This window comes from Neodiprion virginianus, chromosome 3 (genome assembly GCF_021901495.1).
Source record: "Neodiprion virginianus isolate iyNeoVirg1 chromosome 3, iyNeoVirg1.1, whole genome shotgun sequence".
NCBI classification, from domain to species: domain Eukaryota; kingdom Metazoa; phylum Arthropoda; class Insecta; order Hymenoptera; family Diprionidae; genus Neodiprion; species Neodiprion virginianus.
This window is the reverse complement of record NC_060879.1, coordinates 37,641,513-37,664,403: the sequence shown is the minus strand read 5'-3', so window position 1 is coordinate 37,664,403 and position 22,891 is coordinate 37,641,513. Positions and strand designations below refer to the sequence as shown.

Here is a 22,891-nt window from a genome sequence, read left to right as displayed (position 1 = left end):
GTTCAACCCTGCCAATCGATTTCCAAACTTGGCGATCGTTAATCAGTGACGTAATTTCGTACACGAAATCGCCCGTAAGCTGCTTCTCGAGCAGCGGGGCACCTTAAAAACTGTCCGACTAAAACCACCTGGGAAGGCAATTTTTCCACCCCAATGTACGATGCCCGGATAGTTGATGGCGGCGTTTAACGCGACAATGTCTTTTATTGATGGCTAAAAAGCCTACAGGGCGGTGTCCGTAATGAATCTTTTACCAAATGGCGCATTATTCTCGTGGGTATAAAAGGAGGGCGCGGAAACCGCAAAACTTTCAGATTCTTACCGAGAATATTACACCTTGTAGAAATGAAGATGCCTATTTTTTTAGTGCACTTTAATTATCGATCAATAATATGCGGCGACACCTTCGTGACTCGGGAAATTTGCACCCCTCCGTTTCATTCGTCATTTTCAGGTTCCATTTCACTTCTATCTTATTTCGCTATTAAATTTCCTTTACCATAGTAGGTGGTCTCCGGCATCTGCCGTCTTTGAGCGTCGCTTTTAAAGGCATAGTTTCCGCGCGACGTTCTTCTTCGTAAACGCTCCACCCCGAGGCAAATTCTCGACCAAGAATAACGAGATCAACTCTTACTCATGTAACGATGTAACTAACGGCTGTTGATTCAGGCCCGATCATTTCCACCCGTAAAAGGACCGTGAAACGGTATTTACGCGTAATGAATATACGTTCTAGAAAAATAAAGGTTTATATAAATAAGGATTTATATAATAAAGGAATCCATTGATAACATTTACTTTTCATTATTCCAATGCTTGATCGATCACACTGTACAGAATCGTCTCTATGTCGATTTTTCTTCTCATTCGGCATTGCTGCTTTACCACATTAAATATACAATTGATTGTCTGTTTACGAATGATACAGTAGCAAATATTATTTCAGACAGAAATTTCGATCTACTAATAATCTCACGTTTACTGATTATCCTTGTTTGAATTATTCATTCATCGTTTATAGATATAGAGCTTTGAAATCGTACGAGGACGTGGAAAGCTTGCATCACTACGACCAACGGAAGGTTTATTCAATCTGTCGACAGAAAATTTCAAAACATGGCTATCCTCGCTTTAAAGTCAGGAGAAATTCGATTCACCTGTACCAGGATGCTCTGGTAAAAATCTCTCCAAGTATTATATAAAGATCGTTACAGAAAACGATTCGACTATCGAACCATATCGAGTAGCTACTCAACTTGTTATCGGTCCATAATTTCCGGCAAAACGACATTAGGAGGGTTTGGTTTCCGATCTCGAGTGACAATACAATTTGATGACGTACATTTACTTTTTGCTTATTTTTTCTACAATCCCCTCAGCTTTTCATTAATTTGTTTTCTCTTCTCTACTCGTACAGAACTCGGCTCAATGGTTTATTCGAAGCATTCGGCGTAACGTAACAATATACGTATATTATTTATATGTATACGGGCCTAATCTGAATGGTAATATGAACTTGGTATTTTTATGCGATATCTAATTCTCATTCCAAGAACGGCCGAGATGCATAAAATTTTTATATCGACCACCGCTGAACACAAGCAGAGCCTGTTTTATATACGACTGCGAGTTGTTCTTTTAAGGGTTTTGAGGCTGCCTCCTGCGGTTCGCTGTATACCTACTACTGTACAAAGTCTACAGAAAATTTTGATATCTTACGAAGTCCTTCAGTCGCCGCAAGAGAAATTGGAAGTTAAATTAAATTCTGCTGCTCTACCCGCCATTTCCTACTAACTTGAATGCTTTTAACGTCCCAAGCAAGTGTTCTGGCCGAGTTCTGGAACATTCACGAATTTATTATACACTTTCCGTCCGTCAGACTGTCACGTGAATTTCAAATGAGTTTGCTGATTCATTAAGTAGTAATCTGCAAACAATTTACAAATGAAATTCTAAGCAGTTCGTGGGAAGTAAATCACTGCTGAATCCGTATTGAATTCACTCGTGTTAACCAGCAGAGCATTTTACCTTTCAGCGATTGGGTACCTCGGTCTTCGTCACCCTCGAAATGTACCATATTGTATATCTTATAAATCAGTGAACGCTTGATAAGGTTTCAATAGGAAGGAGAAAAGAGCTTAAATTTGCAAAGCGACGATGAACAACAGTTCAATCTGATTGTTATTTTGAGCAAGAGTATTTCTCCAAACCGATTAGAGTAACATTTTAAGGTCGTGATTGGCTTATTATCTATATAATGAATGGGTCCAACCCTGCAGCCGAGCTTTTCGGTGCTCGCGTAATAGGTAGGTATAATATAATTACCTGGTATCTTTGTAAATTCATAATGCTGACTAATTGTGATCCGTATCGTGAAGTTCAAAAGAAACTTGTTCGGCATTTACCGTATGTATATAATATCATGATTATTATTGTGTATATAAATCCTGGCACTAATTATCGGTGAACCGACTCCACAGGTTGCATAATTACGGTATCTCGAGATGATATTGAGCTTGGTTTTATCACGAGAAAAAGCAGTGATCCAGAGACTCGAATGTCTCTTTTTGGGCTCACGACGACGGAAATGTCGGAGTTTTATTCGCTTAGATGATATTCGAGGACTCTTCAGACGCGTCGGTTCGTTCAGGTGTGAGCTTGCCATATTCGTCACTTATAATCGTGCGTCAAGTTCGACTAATTGGATTGGTATTTAAATTATCCTGTGTAACGGAGAATAATTTCTCGAAGTTTACCTGCTTTGGGTAGACTCGGTATAGTTCCAATGGATGTTATGGATATGACATGAATACCAATGTCGCGGTGCGAATGTAATGGCAAAGGTAAGGACAGCTGTATCATCAGACGGCACGTACAATTATTCGGAGCCATTCAACGTCACCTGGTACCTCTAGTAAAAATATTGATTTTCTGGTCGACGAATGTCCGAAGAAAATTGAAGCAACATTATTAACGATAAGGCTCGATTAAGGTGGTTGACGAGTCAAATTTCAGTGCCTTTTCGTTAATTTGATTACGAGATAATTGGACAGTGAGAATTTATACAATTTATAGATTACGAAGCTAGGACGATTTTCCTGAAGATTGAAGAAAGTTTAGTACCAAAGTTATAAATGAGAGCTTGGATGTCGTTTTTTCATTTCAAATCCATTGAAAACAGTTCAAAATTAAATCGATATTCAATTCAGTTCATCCATGATGGCTTATTTTGTGGGAAAAAAATTTTTTTAACAAATTTACTGAAAGTAAGCTTTTTATTGCGATTTTTCAATCAAAATTAATATCAGTGCAGTCTTGTGAAATGGCATATTTGTAGATACTCTTCTCAACGAAATAAGTAATCCTGGAATGAAAACGAACGAATCTATGTGAACTTTAATGATTTTAAAGTGATTTGAAACGAAAGGTCGATATTTAGGCTCTGGTTTATAATTTGAATATTTTTGTACCTTGAATTTTAATGAAAACTAGCTTTAAAACCCTCGCTCGCTAAAGTTCGCTGGGGGTCAGATGCCTAGTGTAACTAGTTTTTGTGCTCGTGCGCTCGCTTACTCGTTGTCAGTGTTTTACCAGATGATACGAGATTTACCAAATACCTCACACCATCGATGCTTGAGGATTGTTCAATGGGTAATAAATGTTAATCCGCTAGTCCGTGAAGTCTGGTTTCATCAAGTAGCGGACCTCGAGTGCAGTAACTACGAAGCGCTAGTCCTGCAGGTCGAAATCCACAAGGTAAAGGACCTGGACAGCCAAAACCACGGAGCGCTTGTTGTGAAAGTCGAGTTTCACCAGGTAGCGGACCTGGAACGTAGGATCTAGGAGACAGAGAACCTGGTACTTGAAATTTGCAGAGGAATTCGGCAGCAGATTTTCGTCGTCGACGATTACTATAGATCGATGACGTCAAGTGAAAAAAAATATTGGGTGACGTCACTTTCTGAACTTCCAAAATTTGGTTTCGAACTTCAATACATACTATGTACGATATGATGATGTATGATGTTAAAATTGATAAATTGTGAATGTGCGACTAAATCGCAATGAAACAAGTGAAAAAGCATTCATCGTAGCCTCTTTAATCCTCGCTCGGCACGTGGAATGTTAATATGGGAAATTCACAAGCTGCAGCGGTAAGTTCCGCCTACGTTTATAATTGTGATCTATAAGAAGAGCGACGCTCAGCTGTAAACTCAGCCTAATTTACCGTCCGGACTAGACGGATGACTTTTACGGTTTTCGTCGTAAAAAGAACAAGGATCGAGGCTGCGCGATCCTCTTTGGGAAAACGTTGGTAACCCCGTTTCTTAAGGGCTCGACGTAGGCCGATCGTGATCCCTTCGGGTCTCTGTTAGGATAACACTAAATTCCTTATTAACCAGCCTGAAACGAGAACCGCGGGATATTCATGCCGGGCATTGTTGGAGAAACAAGTAGTAAGTAGGTATCCATATAATATAAAAAGCCTTTGCTATTCGTATCACGTTTATCTGCCTCACGGAATTCGTGTTAACTTTCCCTGAATTACAAACTATATCCCGAGGTAATCCTCTCCGCATTGTCAACATGAAATTAAATTTCTGCCATGTCTTCCCGTACACATCATAAGTTATACCTACAATTATTTAACGACTGAACTTAGACCGCGGCTCACAAATTACCTTCTTCTACGCGTTTATGATAAAATCCCTGTATCTCGAATCTCCTGATTGAAACTACATGCATCGTTCGTTTGGCATTCCGTCAATTCGCATCATCAGGGCCCCGTTTGATCAACGATTCGCAGGCGATGCCTCTTTCACGGGCAATTCGCGTCAATCATCGGCAAAAGCCGATGCCATTGTACGTGGCTGAGAATCCCGCGCGTGTAAGGTACGCAAATTATCTTAGAATCCAGTCGCCGTTTCACCTGAAACTGACGTCAAGAGTTTACCTTCGTCTTGCCGCTGTCATAGAAATGCGGGAATACCGGGCCTGATTAAAAGCCTCTAGGTATCTCTCTACCCGCGAATTTCTAGACGGTCGCCACAGTAGAAATTCACCGCTCGTGCTTTTATCAGACTGTACGAAAATTGTCAGGCGCTACGTTTACCACTGTGCAGAAAAATTTTCGACGCTTGTGAAATTCTCCTTCGTTTCGTCTCAATTTGACTCCGGATCTGTCCGCAGAAGCCTATCGTGAAAAATACTCATCCTCAACTATTTTCACACGTCAACCAAGACCGAGGAACGCTCTGTGTGCGGGTATTTTTATACCTGAGTGTAAAGAAGCTCTGCTTTTTACACACCGTTTATTTATCATCGTCGAATTCCTAGCATCTTTTCGAACAACGGGGCTATTGACACGTAATGTAATTTTCCGAGTGGGTATGTACCTGTACAGACGTAACAGTGGAAGAGGTATCGATCCTAGGATCCTAGGATCGTAGGGCAGTATCCGTTTCCCATCGAGTTATGTCCCTCGGCATAGCGCTCGTTGATTACGGCAGTCCAAACTTCATTTTCGAATCCCGTCTGGGCGAAGGCCGAGTTGTTGAAACGGCAAACTGTGAAACGTGAAATTCGCGAATAGTTCGGTCATCTTTGCCATGCCAGTCTTGCTTTGTTGCTTGAATTGGCAGTAACTGATTGTAAGTCACAAAGAATTGAAGGCGTGCGGGCAGTTTCGTATTTGAGATAAGATCGAGTAAGTACGCGAAATCGCGAGCTCGAACTTGATTTACGCTGACGGTGTTTAGAAAACAACGCTTAATCAGGTCTCGAACAGCGGGGTACCCACGTTGCGAATATAACGCGATTGCCCGCAAGCAGTATAGCAATTGACGGTAGCCGAGCGAAAGTTTATTTGAGAGAATGAGCGATCAGGTAAATACCGCTGAATATAAGATTTTCTTTTTTTTTTTTTTACTAGTTTATTTCTACTTGAAGAAAAACAAGTAGCTTTACTATTTTTTACCAATCGTATCTGTTTGATATGCAAATTTCGGTTCAACTTAATCTTGGGAAATCGGCCATTCTCTCGTTCCCCGTTTTTCACGTGCAGGCGAAATTTGAGTGTAACTCTTTATTCACTTTTTCTTAATCTCTTGTTTTATTGATAACTGGAACTTGGTTGCTGTTTACGAATTCAGTCGTGATTATTAGCATACAAATGTTTTATTTTCAGATTATACGAGAAATTTGCGGCTAAAATGGAATAATTAAGTTCGGAAAAGCTTGTTCGTCAGCAACGCAACGTTTCGCAATCAATCGTTTCTTCTTCTTGAACTGATTCACTTAATTTCTTTTCCTAATCAGCGTTCCTGATAACCTTTTAAATTGGAAGATTAGGGCGTTCAATCTCTATCGTCCGCATTTTTCGTTGTTCGATTCGCACCGATGTGTGTCATCGCAGCCGGGATTCAAACCCTATCGGAAAGGTGAAAAACACATTCCCTGAATCGTCAATCGATCGAATCAATGCCCATCACGTCCAGGAAATTTAGACGGGAAGAAGCTCTTCGTTTACGAATTGTGGCCAACCCTAGTAGCGAGACAATTAACAAAATGAACCCAATCCTAAGAATCTGAGCTGGTAGAATCCCACCAACACAAACTCTTGCACAATTCGATCAGCGTGCAAACAATTTGGCCGATTGCTTTTTCTGGGCGAAGAAGTCGGTTCTTTGAAGGTGCAGAAGCAGGTACTTCCTGGATACACGAAATCCATGGTTGTCACGATTACGTTACCATAACTAATTGTAAGTCAACCGGGAAGCAAGTTTAAGCTCACTTGAACTCTCGCATGCATCGATTCGGTCAATACTAAATTTGTGAGCGTTTTCGCAACATTGATGCAAATCCACAGTTTGGCGAAAAATCTAAGCGATATCGATATGAAGAATACGTATCCCGGCAGAAGAGGAGCAGCCACGTGTAACTCTGATACCGCGGAGATCGTGGCTGCATTCTAAAATCAGTTTATTTTTTTATTTCCAAACAGATTTTCAAATTCCTTTCTACCTTTCCGATCGAGCGTAAACGTTCGACCTGAATAATTCAGATCTAACAAATGGCGTAAGTGCGTAAGTAAGGTTACAGGTTGGTCGGTGGGGTTCACTCACGAAGATGGATCGACCAAACTCCTAAAGAACTTCAAATGGATTTCTTTCTTATTTTTAAACACAGGCACGATTTTATAAACCGATTATAGCAAAATATTTTTTTTCCTTCGCGCAGGCGTTTATGCCAAAGCTTGCAGATGTAATCAATCCTCTTTGCTCAAAGTTTACCAATAAGAAGAGGTGATCGTGCGAATGAAAAACTGTTCTGCTCCGGACAAGTTTACACTTCGATCACTTCAATAGTACTTACCTACTTGCTTTCTTCAGCAGGTGTCGATGGCTTCTTAAACTTACAATCACTCCGTCATCCTTTTCAGAGAATGGTTGCGTCGTCCGAACTTCTAGTTTACTGAAAGTTAACCTTTGTCGCCGTCTAGGCGCTACTTTTGTACCCTGTGCCCTTCGTTTCATCAACAGTTCGATCGATCTATATTTAGATCCGATATAAATATTGTTAAAAATGTGTTTCCCAGACTTGCAGGTATTTTTTTTCTCCCGAAACACATATTTAAGCAAAGTGTTGACTCATTTTTCCGGTCTATTAGGTATGGTTATTGCTGGTATGCTTCAAGGCCAGAACTCCGCACTCTAGTTTCTTCTCTACAGAATTAATGTATAGTGATAACGTGAAAGCCATTGTGAAATACGAGGCATTAGCATACGACACCACTGCGATATACACGGCATCACAAGGAACATGAGTCCGTCCTAAGAAAGGGCAACGAATGTTACATGGTTCGTGTGGCATTAAACCGAGAACGGGGTCGTTACATGCGCACTGCGTGGATACGCCTAATTTCCTGTCCCAAGTCGTAAATCAAACGCCGTTGACAATAAAACTTATTTCAACTCACCCCGGTATTTTCCATCACCATAGATCTCTCGAGACAGTAGCGAGTATTTTAAAAGCTAGGTTTCATAATAGCTACATCAGTTTAGTCATTTATATATAATATGCAGTTGGAACCAGGCAGTACAGGAAGCTGTGTCTTTTGTTGTAATAACGATACTGAATACGCCATTAGTAGACGACACTGGTAGTATTGTTTTTCGAATAATAACCGTTGAACAAAACCGATGTAATTACAGCTCAATTTGGGAAAAAAACAGTCCCTTAATAACTGACTAAATGACGTGAATGGAAAGTGTTTTTCTCTTTTTTTTTTTTTTCTTGATTATTCTTTACCTGAATACTATCCAATGTACGGACGACTGATTTCGAAGCGAAGATATAATTTCGTCGGCTTACCATGGATTGTAGAGCTTTTGAACGAAGGCAACTTCACAATAGCTTATTTTTAACAGCACAAAAATTTCCAAGGTCGAGTACGGTCTTCTGGAAATCGTTTTACGGCACTTACTTTGGTTCTCCCTATCACTCATTCACCACTCCAATCGAACCGTTAGCAAGACTCTGAAATTAAAAACAATTTTAGAATCTGAAAGGAGGAATTTTAGGAAGGTGCTAAAAACTAAATCATGAAATAATAGCAGCTGCTAATTTTGGCTGAACTCTTCATTGAGCATAATACTGATAATTCGGTAATTAAAAAATTCTATTGGTTTACAGTAATTATACATCGCATAGTGAAACCAAATTGAAAGATAAGCTCGCCAAGCTTGTACTGGATAATATACTTTGGTCCCGAAGTGTCCAACTTTGCCAACAGTAACTGGATATAACTTACAAAGCAGCTTACGCCACTAATTACAAATATCTACTTAAGCTGCATATCACTTCAGGAAGTTGTAAACAATGAATGCAGAAACATTAATTATTGTTCTTAGGTTCAAAGTTTCCAAGGAATTTCGTACAGAGAAAGTTATGAATCTATGAAGCCGAAGAAGTTTACATCAAGAATTAAACCGTGCCTTACATACGGCTTGAATCACAGCGACAAAGTTTCTTCTTCCAAAAATCTTTCTTCTCTCCGACAGGTTGAATGATTATGTTACATAAACGCGACGCACGTTTAATATTTTTATGGTCATGTCATCGTCGCAGTTTTTTTTATTTATTCCCTACGATAGAGTAGTAAATTTTCGATTTTTTGATTAAATTTCTTACGTTCGCGATTCAGATGCCGAGCTGTTATAAAGCCCGAGTTTAAGCAACTTTACATGCAGTATCCTAATTTTCTATCACCTTTGCTTTCGTACACGTACGACTTTCGTTCTATTTCAATACGTCACTGCAGAGTCAACATATAAGAAGATGAAAACAATATCCCCAAATCTTGCTGCGAATCGTGCGTTACAAAACAAATAAGAAAACTTTATCTCCGCTTCTCTGTTCTTTCTGGGCAAAGGGATTTTGACATCTTTTTATAAATCTACTAGCATATAGATCCTGCAGTTGTTGCTATTTTCTGAGAAATTCAGACAGTTATTGAGTCTGTCGTTCGCAAAATACCGCGCCTCTGTATTCGCTGTTTTACAAAATCTCGTATGTGACCCTTCTCCGCCTCTTCCTTTTACGAACAGCCCTCTCGTTCCACCGCCCTGGGGAATCCATAAACCAATTTAACGCATCTGTTTTCTACTGATCTATACTAGCGTTTTTCTTCAACACATATTTGTGCAGCATGAAAGGTTTTCTCTCGATACCGTATTGAAATTTCAGTAATTGAAACTGAAGAACAGAGAACAGAGTTTACCAAGCCCGATTAAACAAGAATGTGAAAAAGTCACGGGAGTGTTTTTCGTTGATGAAATTGGATGAACAGTTTATTTCGAGTCGAGATATAACGCAAGGCTTCGATACTTTGCTGTCAGTGCCGAGCTTTTTTGGCACTCTCCAACTCCATTGCATCGGCTCCTAATTCCCCTTTCTTTCTATATCGCGAATTTATTTTGTGGTCATGTAATTCTATTCACCATCCTACAGGGCTAACGGTGTCGGCTAAGACAGATTACCAACTTTCGTATGACTTTCTGAGAGTAGTTTAGGCTTTCAGGGTGGCATCCCGTCCTTCTCCGTCTGTTTTTTCCTCCTTTTGCCAGCTTACCGCAATCTTCTCCAATCTAAATGCTGCAAAAAAGCTAGGTCAACTTCTGTGGAAGTAATAGCCAAACCTGAGCATGAATCTAAACATTACACGATCAACGACGAGCTTGGAAACAGTATTATTGCACAGTGTCATAATTGGGAACGGTTCTGAACCACGAGAAAGGAAATTACTCGAAATAATGGAAGCGCATATTTTTCCGTTCTTGGTAGGTATATGGAGAGAAATTTCGAAAAATACTGTGTATTTTGCGTTACGAAATTCAGGGCAGACGGTGTAAAATCGTTACATCGCCCGATGCACGGTTTCGTTTTGACTTAGTTAAAACATTTCGGGAGCGTTCTATAATTGAATTTCGAATGTAATTCGAAATGGACAGACAACCGGCATTGATCTCGTCAAGCGATCCAAAGTTAGACTGATTTATTGGGATTTATTTCATAAATCTCGTTTGAACTGGTAATTCCAACCGAGATCGCTCATGCTTGTATATTGGCCGTAAAGATTAACCGAACCAACAAATTCCATGACAGTTGCCTCTGTGAAGTGGATTTATTTTCTGTCTGCACCTATAAAGAACAGAAAGAACTTCAGCGTCACGAGTTTTAGTCAACTTTTTTTTTTATTTTTAACCGACGGATTTAATTTTCTCTCTCCGTGACAGAAGCGCTTCTGCTTATTCTTTCATTTTACCTGCCTTACAAAGGTATCCTATGTAGCAAATGCAAACCAGACTCATTGTCAGCTGCTGTGGTTGCGAACAAATCGTCATCCACCCCAAGAAGAAAGGGCTTTGCTTAATTATTCTCCTGTTATCGTCGCGCGTAAACTTTCAAAAGGGGTTAAGCCTTTATTTCGCTAAAGTTTGACGGCACAGGTATAGCTCTTTATATGAACCTGGAAAGTTCTATACATTGAAAAAGAGTTTCGTCAGCACCCAACCGCAAGCAGAGTTCAGCCAGAGAGGAGTTCCAATTTATGAGGGAGTACGACTCGATGTGTTTCATCGTATTACGCCCCTCTCCAAGTTGCTCTGTACTTCTTTCCCAATTGAACCAATCTGGATGAGTCTGCACACTTGAATCCATGACGATGATACAAAGCCTAAAAAAAGAGTCGATACTGAATTTAGACGAAGGCCAGAAAAACTACTGCGACATACGGCGACAGACTCGCGGACAAGTACATACGGACTTCGTGCTACTTAAGACAATGTGACATTGAACTATAACTTACTGTACTGCAATATCGTATCGATGAGGACGATTGTAGTATAAGTGAAGAAGAATCTTTTCGCGACGTTACGGAGTCTTTCGTAACTCCATACAGGCGAATTTTCAACAGCTATAATCTGTAATTTCGGGAGGCAGATTACAATTTGACCCAAGGTGATGCCGAAAGAAGTCACGTTTTAGGTGCGGTGAAACTCCGTAGAGATGCAGATAAACGTAGATATAAATTTCAACGTAAAAACATTAAATCATAATATTGAATTTTTTTGCGGTAAGAGTTTGCTGTCTCTGGTGCAAAAAACTTCAAGAATTGTTATTCCGCACTGATACGTCTTACGAGACGGTTACTTTGCCAATTGAACCGTGAGTTACATCTACACTTCGTTCTCAAGATTTTCTGCTTGGCAGCATTCTTCCCATAGCGCACAATCAATCGAAAGAATTTCGATTAATCCGCATTGCGAACAATTTCTAGTACAGGTAAGTTTTCATTGTGTGTTACTTGACTTTGAAAGGTTCGAGTCTTGCCGAGCGAAGGCATCCCATCATTTCTACGATGAAAATACAATAACGTTAATCCACCAACCCTTTTACATGATACGCTGTAGTCAAGTTTATACCTTAAATTGGAAAGGTTCTGGAAACACTTGCAGATCCTTATATCACCTTGATCAGACCTCCTGTTTTTCGTCTCTTGGTCGACTTCGTGATCTCCGTTGTTGTTCCTCCTCTGCTGTACGTCACTGTCTGTTTTTCCGTGCTGTGTCCCTTTCAACCAGTCTCGGAAAAAATTTTGGTTCGTGTACGAAGAAATTGTAAGCCAGAGAAATGTATTCACTTTTTGTATCTACCTCACCTCTCGTGATATTATGAACGGCTTCAAAATTCCGCCAAATTGCTTTGTTCAAATAAATTCCATCTTAACTCGGGCCGACTTTTGGTAGCATAAAGCGAGTCTCCGATAACAGTTGACGACTTTTTCCTTCTTTCTTTCGCCCAGTGACCTCTAAAATGGCAAATAAAACCCGCCGACAATAAGAGTCGGACAAAGAGACGAGATGAGGATTGCAGAAAGAGATGAAGGGTCACGAAAAGAAGTATGGAGAATAGAACCCGCTGCAATTTGCTTTCTCGCATTGTTACTAATTCCGAGCTTATTGTCAGCGTTAGAATCCTATTTAGATCGGAATGATTTTTCTAGCGATGAATTTGTCACATGTATCTTTTTTTATTTTAATTTTTTTCTTATTCTATTATCTACCTGCATCGACAGGGAAGAATGTCATTCATTTCCAAAGAAAAAGGACTGGACACTGCTGAACTTGTCTCACGAATTAGAAACTTGACGTAAGCCAACAGGAACCAAACAACTCGATCTCTGTAACAATCTCACAGTAGCGATGAAACGATTTAACTTTGACGGAGTCTGAATTCGTTTTCTTAATTCGCGAGAAGAAGACCGCGAGAAAATTCGGAACTTGTCAAAAGAAAAGCTTTCAGCACGAATGGAACCGTAACAGTCAAACAACGAAACTACTTGGGGGTGGAAATTTTGGGTGGCTATCTCGGGTCGCGGCTTTGTAACGAATCTAACCAGCCAAACGACGGACCAACGCGTTTACTACCACGAGGGATGAATATAGATCGTATCGTTTGCTGTGGGTTTGACGACAACCCGCGGGACGAAAACTGGAGATGAAGCTTACCGACGCGGGATCATCGGAACTTCGAAATCAGCTGCAGGATGTTTTTTACTTTTCGAGGATTGACATAAGAAATCGTTCAACTTTCGAGAATGCAGAGCAATATAAAATATAAAAAAATGACATTAACTTTATCCCCTCCCCCCCTCCCTCTATCCCGCTCACCCCTCTCCGCTATCTTGAAATTACCGACGTTACGTATCTACACGTATAAGGTATTTATGTACTTGAGAATGAAGCATCGTCAAAGTAATTTAATTCACTCAACTGGAATGCACGTACAAATTTGTTTCCGTCCCAGTTGGCGTGTACGAGAGATTCTTTATAATTAAAAATGCGTGAGTGAGTACTTTGACGTATTGGGGTTGCAGGGTGTTAAACGACCGATATGTACAACAGAGGCTGTAATCTCGTTGGTAATTGAATTCTAAAAGTGTTCGTTGTCCACACGTTGAACTGTTTCATAGACTTGTCGGGTTCATTCTCTATACATATACGATATCGCTCTATGCGCCGAATGACGCGGGATTGAAAAAATTCCCATCAAATTTTTTTCGGAATCTATGACGAATATATATATAATGCTAACGAATATACCTATATAACGAATATAACGAATATATAGATATATAAAATGCTTGTATTGTATTCCAAAAAATTGGACAAAAAGGTAACATAACTGTCAACATTTTCTGAGAATTTGCGATTTTGTAGCGGATAATTACGGCAGCGGTAAAAAAAACGATTAAAAATCCCGAAAATCCAATGCTTTTCTTGTGGGAAAAAGCAAGGCTTCCTAGACGTGGGTAAATATGGAGGGAAAATTTTTTAAAAATTCGAACATTTTTTTAAAATTATTTCGAACCAATTTGGGGTGTAAGACCATTAAAATTCGATTTTGCCCTTCTAAGGACAGGATATTTTTTGGAAAATTGGTTCGTGATCAACCGCCGCATGATACGAAGCACGACGATTTCTTGTATAAATAAAAACGCACGCTTTCAAGTTGATTCTTAATCAAACGGATCCAAATTCTCTTCCGTAGGTAAACGAACAATCGTTAAGTTGCCACGAATTTCGGTCATGCAAAGTGGTTGCACTTATTGGTAGCTCTCTGTGCTCACGATCAGCCGCTTAATTGCGCGAGAAAAAAATTGGATCATTTATCAAGACCCTGGCATGATTACATAAGAGTGCCGTGTCATGCTTCTTACGTATCAGAGACACATTGAATGGCATATAGTATACAAATAAACAATCGGGGGAGACGGACAAGCGAAAGGATCGACATCCTCTTATTATTAAAATGAATGAACTAGAAATATCGTATTTTGTTACTCATCACCTGATTTTTTTTCGAGCTCGCCGAACGAAGTGTACAATGATTCCGGTATCCAACACATGATCAGTAGACGTCAACCAACAGTGGAAGGTATACTGCAATTTCTAAAGGGAGATGAATGTAGTTGCTTGCCACATTTCTTACCTGGCATTAGGTTTTAGCGACCCAAATAAAAACCTAATAGGCTTTAGGAAATTTTCTTGTACAACTCCACATTCGTATAATTTATCTGAGGCGATCAGTTAATTATTTGTTTGTTTAACCTGCACGCAATTATGATCGATTTTACTTCTGAAATATCGGATTTTTGAAACTTACTAATTAATTAAAAAAATCAGGCACTTTCTCGAAAATACTTCGAACCGAGATTGATAGGGATTTGGTCAAAATGTTTGTCGTTTCAATGAGGACAGATTTGATAAAGGTGTGGTGAAAATGCAGAATGATTGTTCGAAATTACTGCTTGGCTGATATCAGATACTTCATGAATAATGAAGCAGTAACCATTAGTTAATAAACGGCAGGCATGTAGGGTATTTTATTATTAATGAGGCATCGGCTTCGCTAGCAATTTTCATAAAACTGAAGGTTTCAACGTAGCAAAAACTGGTGTTTGCGGAGGTGAGAAAGATGTTGGAACGGATAACCATAAGTTTGGTAACCAGAGAGCCAAGGAGTGAAGTGAGCTTTCAGGTCTGTGTTTTTAAAAAATTCGCCTTAGCAGTCTTCCATTTAGAGCTGTCAAACCAGCAACTAAAACAAAAATATAATTATTTGTAACCGTGTCAAAATGAGAATAGTTACGTGAAAGGAAACCAGAACATCATTCAACAGTCAAAATTTCTTATCGACTATTTTATTTCGTATTTTTATTTTTACGTAAATCTTGTTTTAATTGTGGATCATTCGTCGGGTAGACAAAACAGAAGCTTTCGCAATCGGACGTGTCACATCTGTCGCGCAGTCTTAGCGGAACTGGATTTCAGGTTGATTCAAGTGCGTCTTAAAACAGTGAAAGATATTTTTAAATATATATTTTTTTTCACAGCGTTATTAGCGATGGTACAGATTTTACAGTAAGGCAAAACAAAATATTATATAAATGATGATTGTTAATACATTAATTATATTAGATAATAATATTAGGGTTTCTTCTATTATATTAATTATATATTTTTTTATATAAAAAATGGAAATGTCTTTTTTTTTTTGGTTTTATCTAAAACCGCACAGGCAGGCACGTTTTTCTACTGTTTCAGACAAAACCGTCTTGTCTTATCTAATCCGTAAATCTAGCAATATCCTTGCCAATGTTGCGTTATGATGTCGTTCGAATGCGGCGTCACAACGCAGTTGAGAACAAATTATTTGTATAATTTGTGCAACGTAAACGTAAAGCTAAGTTTGATTTTGATATACTTTTCATTTTTCATTCCCCATTTTTAGCATCGAAACTTGCTAACATCATTTAACTTTTGTAAATAATTTCGCGATAGAATAAGAGAACCAACCAATATTTACATAATAAATTCTCTTTTTCGTAACATTATTTTTATAGGAGTTTTTCACCCAAATTCTCTTTTGCATAAATTTAATTAATTCCATTTATTTTTGCTTTTTTTCTCATCTTCTTTATGCAGTTTTGAGCAGTCACGTATCTTTCGACAAAAGAAAACAAAAATAATAATAGTAATTAAAAAAAAAAAAAACAACTAACAGCGTTCTTCTAAGTATATATAAATATAGAAGATACAACCTATTTGCGACAGAAGAAGAATAGTGGCATTAAATAATATTCGGTGAATATATTAATATAAAATTAGGAGAATTATTACTGAATATTGTTACATTTGTAAAAAGAATACCTAGGACAACTAGATCAAGTTTGTTAATATTAACTCTTTGACGAAGAACGTGAGTGCGCCAGACTTAATTATCTAATTTGTTAAAATTAATATGCAATAAAATGTAAACATTGTATCGTAGAGAGAAGTTTCCGTAAATTAGATGTTTGTGTGTTGAATACCCCGAACCGAAACTTCACGCCATACGCTACAGATAATTACACCTTATTCTCTACCTAGCTAACTAATTTTAGTCGAACGTAAAAAAAAAAAATAAAAAAAAAACACTCTACTGGGTTGGCAATATATTCCAAACTGTAATGTCACGATAATTTCGTTTCTCTGTGTTATTCTTTCATTGTGAAGTAAGCTAAATCGTGTATAAAAACCACAAGAAAACAAACTATTTTAGACATTCTAGGTGGAAAGGAATTACTTTCAGAACACATCACATGTATTTTATTAGTTACCTTTTTTCAGTTTTTTTTAAATAAATAATGAGATAACTATTTTAAGCTCGAGTGGTGTCAAGACTAAATAAACTCATACTTTTTCTTTGTATTCAATAATGAATGATTAGTTTAAACAAGGATTCTGCAAAGCTGATACGATATTAATTAGATTTAAGTATTAATAATTGACGAAATGCGCGTTTACCCCAATTATATTTTCAATATAATTCACGCAATCATCATGTATTTTTTTTTTATTAACGCGATATTATGCCTCAATATAATTTCATAACTATCTAATAATTGTCTTTATCAGCCTATCTTGAATACCTTGCATATAACAGTACATTGTTTTCAATTTCTTTGTTAATTTTTTATTTTTTTTCCCCTAATTCTTTGCGGACAAATAGTACAAGCAATTGAAGAGTTACGGTGATCTTTGATCACCAAATTTGCAAAATTATTTTTTACAATGTAAAGTCCGATGTTACGGACTTTAAATATATTTTTTCGTGGTCTGCAACGTTCATAATAATGTTTTTGCTCGTTTATAGAATCCAGACCTCCTACCAAACTGGGATATACTTTACACGGTAGTTTCTAGTAATCTGTTAAAAAAATTTCTTTTCTTTCAAGAGCGCACAAGCAGTTAATTATGCTTTTTAAAGCCTGAACGGAGCCCGTTGCTCAATCGGTGTTGGCACCTTGCCACCTTTTTTTATTCCTGGAGTTGAGGATACAGACGTATCAGATGCCCCAGATGGTTTTCGAGCGAGTTTTGACGTTGGCGGAAGTGGCGTACTGGAGCCGCTGGATGGTGTCCGTGTCCTAAATTATCATTTATAGTATTAACGACAATGAAATTTCTGATGGCACCTGTGTCTACAATCACAATCACAAGTAGTGAAGTATGTTGGAATCTGTTAGAATTTTATACTGTAAATATTCCAGTTTTTTTGTACACGAAAAATGTTGTACTGGATTATTTATTTGTACATGTCACGAAGTTTTCTGCCATTTTTGTTCAACAATAAGTACGAGTGAACTATGTACAAATACAAATTATGAACAAAATTCAAAAAGCTTGACTTGTAAGTTAAAGTTGTAGTATAGCGACATACATTTCATTATAGTTTTTTCCATACAGCAAAAGCCCGTTTCCACCTTTAAAGATCCAAAAATCGTACCCAATAATGGTATTCTGAATTCATCAAAGCAAAAGTATGAATCCATACCAAACATGAAATTGGTAGAAAATATGTACATCAAGTGAATACATGAATGTAAAAAATGCTAAAGATAATCTGACCAATGAGTATTTACTGCACTACTTGGAAATTGGGGATAAGTTGGCTGTACATTGATCACTTTGATTAATCAATACTTCCAAATTTTACCTATTTGTTTGCCTGACGGTCGAGGGGATGTTAGTTGCCGAACTTGTACGGATGGAACTGCTCCTGAGCATTGCGGAAAGAAATTGTTAGTGTTAATTGACAGAAGGTAAGCTCAAAGCCATAGAAACTCATCCTCTAATTGTATATTCTGAGAAAAAGGTGGTTTCTATTATAGTAATTTATATACAGTAGCGTTCTACGAATCAACATCTAAAATCCTGTATATACAGATAGTCAAATGACATCATTCCACAAGAGACGGTAAAGCCGAAATAAAAAAACAAATCATCACTCAACGACACAAGTGACAATAATCTTAGCATGCAAAGTATCTGTTGAATCCACTTCAAGCTCTGGTTTTAAAAAGAAATAGTACAGACAAGCATGACATCAAAACTTGTGCATGCATTGTCATGCTAGAATGTGGCATAACGTATTCATTGAAATCTGGCTATGTTTACAGCCTTCTACTTCTATTTAGTATCAAGATTGATTGCATATTTCAGAGAATGTTATCAAAATTACAAAGATTGTCAGTTCAATCTAATTTGTGTTTAGTGGTAAACATTTATATTTTGTAATGTAAGGATTTTTGTCAAAGATAAAAGACTGCAAAATGCTCTCAGCAAAATCTGTGTGAATATTCTAAGCAAGAAAAACATAGTCAACAGCAAGAAAAAAGAATCTATTTCATTGGAAGACATGCGATCAGGCATACCCAGTGGAATCAGTAGAAATAGTGGATTGGTTGCTTTGTGTTGAATGAGTTGAAATATTGCTGATTGTAGACTGGGGCGATTTTATTTCTGGTCCAACGTAAACCGGGATCCTAGAGCGGCTAAACCCATCACCACATTGAAATTAGTTTTCCATTATATTAATGATGAATATTTACATTGCATAGTGTGTACATTGCAGGTGTACAAGATCGAAGCACATTTGGTATTTATTATAATAATGCATGAAGATTCATGTTTTCATAAAACAAAGCAAGTTCAAAGCAAATTAAAAAAAATTCATAATATAAATTTATAATGCAACGAGTAATACCACCACCAACACTGTATGTTTATGGACCGATTGCTTTCTACAATAGAGTAGATTGACTGCCTCGTAATGCGACATTTTCATAACAACCCTCAGCTTAACAAATACACTTTTTTTGCAACATATAGTACACAACCCGAACCCGTGTATAATACATGATGAATAGAATCATCCGTGAAGAATCAGGTAATATTTTATCATTGTTCTTTACCTAATTGGTGTTCCGACACCAGACAGGGTTGGTATACTCGATGCTCGATTCATTGAGCCGAACCTAAAAATTTTATTAGCTGCGTGTTAAGGCCTGTCAATTCGTTATTTATCAACCGTTTGTTGACTTGTATAACCGCCATCAAATTTACTGAAGGTTCAATCTCAGAACAATGAATTATAAAATGAATGAAAAGTGAATAAAAGAAAAATGGTGTGGTCAGGATACATATTGAAAAATCACACTGCACAAAATTCAGAAGTCAACTTAGAAATGCATATATTGCATGAGATAACTTAGTCTTTAACCCATACATTGTATCTGCTGTATTAATGTCAATTAATAATATTAATGTTTCTAAAAATGTTTGTTAAGTTAAAGAGATTGTTATTTTTCTGAATATATAGGGTAAAGAGGGATTTTTTTTATAATGCTTATGCAATAAATGCAGTTAGCATGTTACGTCATTAATACAAGTAACTAAAGGTAATGCAATGACAGTTAGTCTTCTTTAAATTGTTGCAGGCTTTCTTTACTTCATGATTATCAGTACTGGTGAAGAAAATCCTCTACAAACCTGGAGGTTGCACCACCAGCGGGGCTGATGAGGCCGGTAGGTGTTCGTGGACGTGAACTAGATCCGTTAACTGGAGCCCCTAGTCTTCTACCTGAAATACTGTTGTGACGACTGGATGTTGGCGTATTACCTGTGGTACCCACAGTTCTACGTGGAATGCGACTTGGTGTACCTTCATCTGCGAAATTTTAAAAAAACGTCTCATTTGTAACACCTGTCTATCAAGTTGTTCGTAAATATTTCAGAAACTCTACCAAACACTTTTTTTCTCTGGTAGTAAATAAAAGTATTATGCAATTTATGCTTACCAGTACTGTCTAAGGATTGAGTTGATCCATAGCGGCTTGGAGGCTTGCTACCTTGTCTGGAAACTGGTCGACTGCTCGGCCGACTCGCTGGTCGAGATGCTGGCCTGCTTGACGGACGGCTTCCTCCTGGAATGAAAAATTTGTTACATAAAAATAGATATCTTCGTGAAACATTTAAATATACAGACATTCACACACGCCCCATTAAAATTGAAAGCTTCATCTGATAAAATGTTTCGTCAATAATTGGCACTTTAAATTGCGATGTAAAAATTTCGGTTTTTCAAAGCATGAAATGAATAATCCATTTACCTGGGGTTAAAGTACTTCTGTAAGGTGTACTAGTTTTTCGTGCTGGTGGCCTGAAAGAGCTTTCGTTGTCGCTAAGACTGTCAGGTGTTCCGGCGCTCAACGAAGTTCTCGATGCACGTGTTTGACCCATAGGTGTACTTCGTGCACTACGCTCTCTCACCTAGACGTGGTAATTAACAGATGTTTCAATGATTTGACTTAGTTTGCATCATTAGAAGCTATTAGTTAAGCTTTTACAGCATAAAAATGTACATATATAATCAAATAAAACAACTGAAATTTAGAACAAAATTAGTCGAAATTATCATTCAAATATTACTCATTCTTCTTAACACATTTTTGTTAACTGTGACAGTCTACTACACTATGATATTTTATTATTTATTTACAGCAGTAATTGATTGGAAGTAAGTATTGATATTATATACTTCGCAATTGAAATTCTTCATTTTTAACTTGCGATTATGAAGAAGCTCTTTTTTCTTACGCAGCACCTAACTCAGTTGTATAAGTTGGAACCATAATTAAGTATGAAATAGAATTTTGAGTTAATGTGTATCACAATCCATATTTACTATAACAAAACGGATCGTTTATGAATACAGGTATATTTCCGAAGTCAAGAAATTGTTTTCAGTACTATTATGCTTTCATTACTAGTTGTATTATACTTTAAATGCGTTTAATTTGGGACTGTTACTACAGTGAAGAGAAAATCATTTGCTATCAGTTTATTCAATGTATATTGATTGATATGTCCAAGTAATAATATTTTTGGAAGTATACGTCAATCGTCACTTAGGTACTATTGTTAAAACAAGTATATTCATGTTGGATAATTTCCCACTTTTTGACATTTAAAATTATAATAAGAAGTGGAAAAAAATGGTAATTAAAACTGTATGTACATACCCACTGCTCGTACTACTTGACGTTTGAAAAGGCTCAATTTTATTTATGGTATAGCGAGAATATATGACGTGTCAAGTAATACTAGTAGTACCAGTCATAGTAGTAGTACTGGTATTATATACATTTTTTTATTGCTTAGAAATAAAACTAGGATTTAAAAAAAATTATAAAAATTGAATATGAAGATGTTACTGAGATATCAATCTGATCAACTTATGTGATCTTAATTCAAAATAGGTCAATGAAATACTTGAAAAAAAAAAAGGTTTACTACTTTTTACCATAATTAAAACTGAGAATCGGAATCTACCAAATACATGCTAACTTACCATAAGGAGCTGGGAGAGATACAGTAGTTTATGGTGATTTGAGGTGTCTCCGATCAACGCCACTATCCACGCATTAATACAGGATATAGTTAAAAAGTTTGAAAAACAAGAATATTCTCTACTCAATTTATAGTCGCATTCTAAAACAATGGGCAAGTTCTGTAATGGTAGCATGTCCAAGAAATAAATGTTTCCAAACATGCTGTGAAATTGGTCTTTATCTTTGAAAGTCCTTGACAATATCTCACGAGGTCAATAATATTGAATTTCTATGCCACTGTTGAACTTTTCCATTGCACTGCACGTTGAAATTTTCATTTGAAAAGAGGAAACATAAGAGCAGGCCCGAATTTATATACCACTAAAGGAACTAGTCGATGTCAAAACCAATACATGGAAATTCTATGATCGTTACCCATCCATGCTAAGAGTCCAATATGGGTATGTCTGTTGCTTAGGACGGGAACACAATAGAAGGAAGTATTTCGAGGCATTCAAACAAATAGTACTCAAACCAGGTAAATAATAGTGGAAACAAAATAAATCAAAATAATGCTATAAATGATTGGAATGGTGATTCATAACATACATTCGATTCTACACAATCAAACAGAATACATTGCACAAGTATCTGCGTATTACAGATAATATTGAGCGTTGATAATACTATACCGCAGTATTTCCTCAAAACCACAAACCCAAACTTATGTTGTTACTCTCAAGTTTGCTTCGTCCTAGAATTACCACAGTAGAATTTTTTTGGACATTTTTTTGCGATAAATAGATAACAATTCTAATAAGCTATGATGCAATCTATTTTTTTAAGTTTCACAGTTGGTCAACTAATAATTTTCAGAAAGAGAATAATGAGTTTGGTTGGAACAAATTCTATCTGTTATAAAATTGATAAACAATTTTCATCATGTTCAAAATTATTTGATGTGTTCATTGACAAGAGCATAGCCAAAAATTTCACATAAATTCTACCTTGGTTTCTTTAGGATCACAATAAACAGGAAATTTGCTAATAATTCACGCTATTTTAGTAGATGCAAATCGCAGGCTCACACGGACAGCAACGAAAAACAAAACA

General features: G+C 37.2%; 2 protein-coding genes across 20 annotated transcripts in view; both read right to left on the bottom strand.

Moving 5' to 3' along the window:
* LOC124300178 (orexin receptor type 2-like) overlaps window positions 1–8,412 on the bottom strand; it is a 62,035-nt gene extending 53,623 nt beyond the window's left edge. Inside the window, exon 1 of one of the 2 annotated variants that reach the window (XM_046753928.1) lies at window positions 8,311–8,412. The gene's annotated coding sequence lies outside the window, so the exon portion shown is untranslated. Of the gene's footprint in view, window positions 1–7,374; window positions 7,944–8,310 lie in introns of those variants that run through there. The other variant, XM_046753929.1, reaches the window with a different exon arrangement.
* Window positions 8,413–15,557: 7,145 nt separating this feature from the next.
* Window positions 15,558–22,891, bottom strand: part of LOC124300175 (microtubule-actin cross-linking factor 1) — a 173,204-nt gene continuing 165,870 nt past the window's right edge. For all 18 annotated transcript variants that reach the window (XM_046753905.1, XM_046753906.1, XM_046753907.1 and 15 more), the window contains 7 exons: window positions 20,558–20,717; window positions 20,246–20,371; window positions 19,938–20,115; window positions 19,361–19,423; window positions 18,821–18,940; window positions 18,103–18,165; window positions 15,558–17,533 (listed from right to left, as the gene is read on the bottom strand). In XM_046753905.1, the coding sequence (XP_046609861.1) occupies window positions 17,368–17,533; window positions 18,103–18,165; window positions 18,821–18,940; window positions 19,361–19,423; window positions 19,938–20,115; window positions 20,246–20,371; window positions 20,558–20,717 (876 nt within the window). In that variant the 3' untranslated portion in view covers window positions 15,558–17,367. The remainder of the gene's footprint in view (window positions 17,534–18,102; window positions 18,166–18,820; window positions 18,941–19,360; window positions 19,424–19,937; window positions 20,116–20,245; window positions 20,372–20,557; window positions 20,718–22,891) is intronic.